Source organism: Geospiza fortis, unplaced genomic scaffold (assembly GCF_000277835.1).
Source record: "Geospiza fortis unplaced genomic scaffold, GeoFor_1.0 scaffold450, whole genome shotgun sequence".
NCBI classification, from domain to species: Eukaryota; Metazoa; Chordata; class Aves; order Passeriformes; family Thraupidae; genus Geospiza; species Geospiza fortis.
Window position 1 is genome coordinate 1,944,496 of NW_005054416.1, and position 3,905 is coordinate 1,948,400.

General features: G+C 56.6%; 2 protein-coding genes across 4 annotated transcripts in view; one reads left to right on the plus strand and one right to left on the minus strand.

Moving 5' to 3' along the window:
* Positions 1-3,899, minus strand: part of SIRT3 (sirtuin 3) — a 4,782-nt gene extending 883 nt beyond the window's left edge. Inside the window, exons 1-6 of one of the 3 annotated variants that reach the window (XM_031061539.1) lie at positions 3,891-3,899; positions 2,521-2,712; positions 1,990-2,264; positions 1,772-1,872; positions 1,361-1,522; positions 872-1,081 (exon numbers count right to left, since the gene is read on the minus strand). In XM_031061539.1, coding sequence (XP_030917399.1) covers positions 872-1,081; positions 1,361-1,522; positions 1,772-1,872; positions 1,990-2,264; positions 2,521-2,567 — 795 coding nt within the window. In that variant the 5' untranslated portion in view covers positions 2,568-2,712; positions 3,891-3,899. Of the gene's footprint in view, positions 1-871; positions 1,082-1,360; positions 1,523-1,771; positions 1,873-1,989; positions 2,265-2,520; positions 2,713-3,684; positions 3,703-3,890 lie in introns of those variants that run through there. The other 2 variants (XM_031061538.1, XM_005426491.2) reach the window with 2 other exon arrangements.
* The window catches only part of PSMD13 (proteasome 26S subunit, non-ATPase 13), a 7,800-nt gene continuing 7,660 nt past the window's right edge, over positions 3,766-3,905 (plus strand). The window contains exon 1 of the mRNA XM_031061507.1: positions 3,766-3,896. Within this exon, the coding sequence (XP_030917367.1) occupies positions 3,766-3,896 (131 nt within the window). The remainder of the gene's footprint in view (positions 3,897-3,905) is intronic.

Here is a 3,905-nt window from a genome sequence, read left to right on the forward strand (position 1 = left end):
AATTGGAATCTTGAAGCCAGATTTTATGCAGTCACGTTTGGACAATGTATGCCTAAAAAATACCAGCTGTGTTTGATGGCAAATGTGGAAAAAACCTCCCAGTGGTCTAAAGGAATGTAGTAATTAACATTAGCACTGAGCTCCAAGTAATTACAAACTTGTTCCCCTGCAATTTCTCACTCCTGAAGATCCCAGAAGGTTACAGATGTGAGAATGGTGGGGAAAAAAAGTCAATTTAATCATCACTGCCAAGTGGAGCAGGAGCAGCCACAGCAGTATTGTTTGGGTCTCAGCACAATGGAGCCTCCTTTCCCTTTCTCCTACAGCTTATTGCTCCAGAGGAACCTCTGGAAGTGGAAACACAGCCATGAAGGGACTACAGAGTGGAGAGTTTCCAGCCAGGAACATCCCAGCTCCCTGTGGAACATCCCAGTTCTGGGTTGAGGCTCTGCTGCCTCACAGCCCAGCACTGCTGACCAAGGGCATTTCCTGTCTGGTTACTCCCACCCCCTGGAATCTGCACCTCCAGCTACAGGGTTTGTCTGAGAACAAATCACACCAGGTGATGTAACTGGAAGCTTCTCAGTCCCTGAGAGGGTCACTGCTTTCAGCCCAAATCCTGTCCTTTTCCATGTTCCTAACTCATCTGGGACTGGCAGATCCATGTCTTCTCACAGACACGTTCAGCCCACAGGGCTCTGCCCTGGCACGCTGGTTGTGGAACAGCACTCAGGTTTGGGTTGGAATGGAGCTTCTTTTGCACTTTTCTGTGCAGTGTGACCCCAGCAAGCACAAACCCACTCCGTGCATAACTCCAGAACAGGGAACAGAGGGGCTGAGGGGGGAGCTGGGGGTCTGAGCCTCTTCCCACCTTCTCTTTCTCCTTCTGGATCAGCGTTTGCATCTCCTCATTCCAGCCCAGCAGCTCCACCAGCCTCTCGACACCGCCAACCACGTCCCCGAGCTGGGCCACGTCGTTGTGGCGCTGCTGCCACGCGAAGGGCCCCACCAGCTCCCGGTTGATGAGCACCCGCGGCACGGAGCTGCGCACGGCCCCGGCCAGGCTGGCAAAGGGCTCCACCTGAGGGGGGACCCAGGGACAGTCACCCTGCCAGGGGCACCTGCTCCCAGCACTCTCGCTCAGCCACCCTGGCTCTGAACAGGTCACAGTGTCACCAGTTAGCTGGTGGCCTTTCCTCAGCTCTCCAGGTGCCCATCTGGTTTCCAGAGGGTCTCTCAGAGTACCTCCACCCTATTTCTTATCCTCCACCTCAAATTTCACCTCCCTAACCCATTTTCTCACCTTCTCTAAGCCCTGCCTCCCATGTGTTTTTCCCAGGGGTTTCCCTTATTGCCAGACCTCCAGGGATGTCCCGATGACGAAGAGCAGGTCTGCCATGGGGAAGTCTGCGAGGTGCAGGAGGAAGCGCTGTGGGAGCTGCTCGCCGAAGAACACGATGTCAGGCTTGACAACTCCGGTGCAGACAGGGCAGCGAGGGATCCTGTCCCCCATGACATCTCCCTGAAAGGAGAGACCCCAAAACTGCCTGTCACAGGGAGCCTGACCCCTTGAAAGGGGAGGCCCCAAACCTGCCTGTCGCAGGGGTTCAGAACCACCACCTGTCCTCAGAGCAACACCCAACCCCAAACCTGGTCCCCTCCACAAACCTCTTGTCCCCGAGGGCAAAAGAACAGGTTTGGATCTGCCATTGCTGTAATAATTAATGCCTCCTTGTGTTAATTGTGTTGATGCCCAGCTGGGCTCACTCACCCTGAAGTCCTCGCCGGGGAAGTTCCTCTGACACACCGTACAGGTAGCAGTGGCAAAGGTGCCATGGGCTTCCACCAGCCTGTCAGGAGGGATCCCAGCCACTGGAATACAGCGTGTGGGAAAGGACTGAGCCAGAGCCTCCCTGTGTGCATCTCCCCAGTCCTGCTTCTCCCCTCAGCTCCTGGTGCTGCTGCTGGAGCTGGGAAGAGGGAGCTCACCTCTCTCCAGCCCGTCGATGTTCTGGGTGTAGAGGCGCAGGAGCAGCCCCTTGTCGTGCAGCAGCCGGAGGAAATAGTGGGCGGAATTGGGGCGGTAGTTTCCAGGATAGAGCTCCTTGGCCAGGGTGAAGAAGGGCTTGGGGTTGACGAAGAAATAGCCCAGCTCAAAGATGGCCTCGGGGTAGGGGATGTCGTACTGCTCCAGGTTGCTGTACAGGCCGCTCCCAGGGGACCTGCGGGGACAGGGGGGCAGCTGAGAGGGGTTGCAGTGGGACCTGGGTGGGAGACAGAATCCCAGGATCAATGAGGTTGGGAGAGACCTCCAAGAGCATCAAACTGTCCAGCCTGCGATGCATCATCACCTTGTCAACAAGAGCGTGAGTGCCATGTCCACATGAGTGCCACGTCTGGTTCTTCTTCTGACACCTCCAGGGATGGTGACTCCAGCACCTCCTTGGGCAGCCCCATCCAATGTTTAATCACCCTTTCCATGGACATGACCTCAGCCCTCCAAGGACACAGAGGCCTCACCTGAAGTCTGGGATGCCGCTGGGCGTGCTGATCCCGGCGCCGGCCATCACCACCACGCGCCGACATTCCTTCTTCCGGAGCAGCTCGGCCACGTCCTTCAAGGTGAGCTTCTCCTTCCCCTTGTCACCTCCCCACCTGCCCAAAATGGCTCTGGCAGCTGCGCTCACACAGAAGGGTCTGGAGCCTTGGATCCTGCTCAGCACAGGGGGAAGCACAGCACTGAGAGAACTGACAGTGACTTTGGCTCAGGGGAGAAAATCACCCCAAAATTCCACAGAAAGCTCTTCTCTTGGCAGGATTGTGCTTGGACTTCACTAGGAGAAAGCTTGGCTGTTAGACCCAAACCCTGGAGCAGACACCTCCCTCAGCAAGTCCTTGTGTGGATCTAAAATACCAAGTCACCAGTATTCCTGTGAGGTTTTTTTTTTGGACAGGGATGGACACAAAGCTGGACCCACAGGGAATCACCAGTCTCAGTGTTGATTTACACTCCTCTGGGATTTAGGAGACCCTGCTGTGTCCTGAGATCAACAAGTTTCTCTCAGGGTGATGTGTCACCCTGCCCAGGCGAGCACAGACACTGGTATGTCCCTGTTCCCCCCTTGGGCTCCGTGTGTCCTTGTCCAAAGGAATCACAGCCCTGTGCCCAGCTGGGCTGGGAACAGCCATAATCATCTGGGAACAGTTATTAGCAGTTCAGGAACAGTCATTAGCAGCAGGGAACAGCTTCTCCCAGAAAATTAGTGCTGCTGGAGCAGTGCATTGTGCACAGTCCAGAGCAGGCATGGGGAGAGCCAGGAGAGCTTGGCAAGAGCAAGGCCAGAGCTGGAAGTGTTTCCAGGCCCCAGAGTGGTCAGCTCTGCCTTCCTTGGGATGTGACAGTTCCTTTGCAGGGACATGACATTGCTTTCCCAGGGATGTGACACTGCACTGCCTTAGCCTGCTGTCACAGGGACGCGGCTCTGCCTTCCAAGGGATGTAACACTGCCTTCCCTGGCATGTGTGACACTGACTTCCTAGGGAGGTGCCCTGCACTGCCTTTCCCTGCTGCCACAGGGATGTGGCTCTGCTTTCCCAGGGACGTGACACCGCACTGCCCTTCCCTGCTGTCACAAGGATACGGCTCTGCCCTGTCAGACCGGGTTCCCGGGGAGCTGAACTCACATTCTTGGAAATCCACTGAGCTTTCCCTGGCGGCAGATCCCTGCTCTCCGGGCTCCCAGACCAGCCCTGGCTCCCACAGTGATGTCCCTATGTAGACGAGGACGGGACACCCTCCATCAAGGGAGCACATCCCATCCCAGCACCGATTCCCGTGCTCCCGTTCCCGCAGGGAAGCTCCAGCCCCCAGCCTGGCATTCCCCACCTACCTCCCGGCTCCGCCG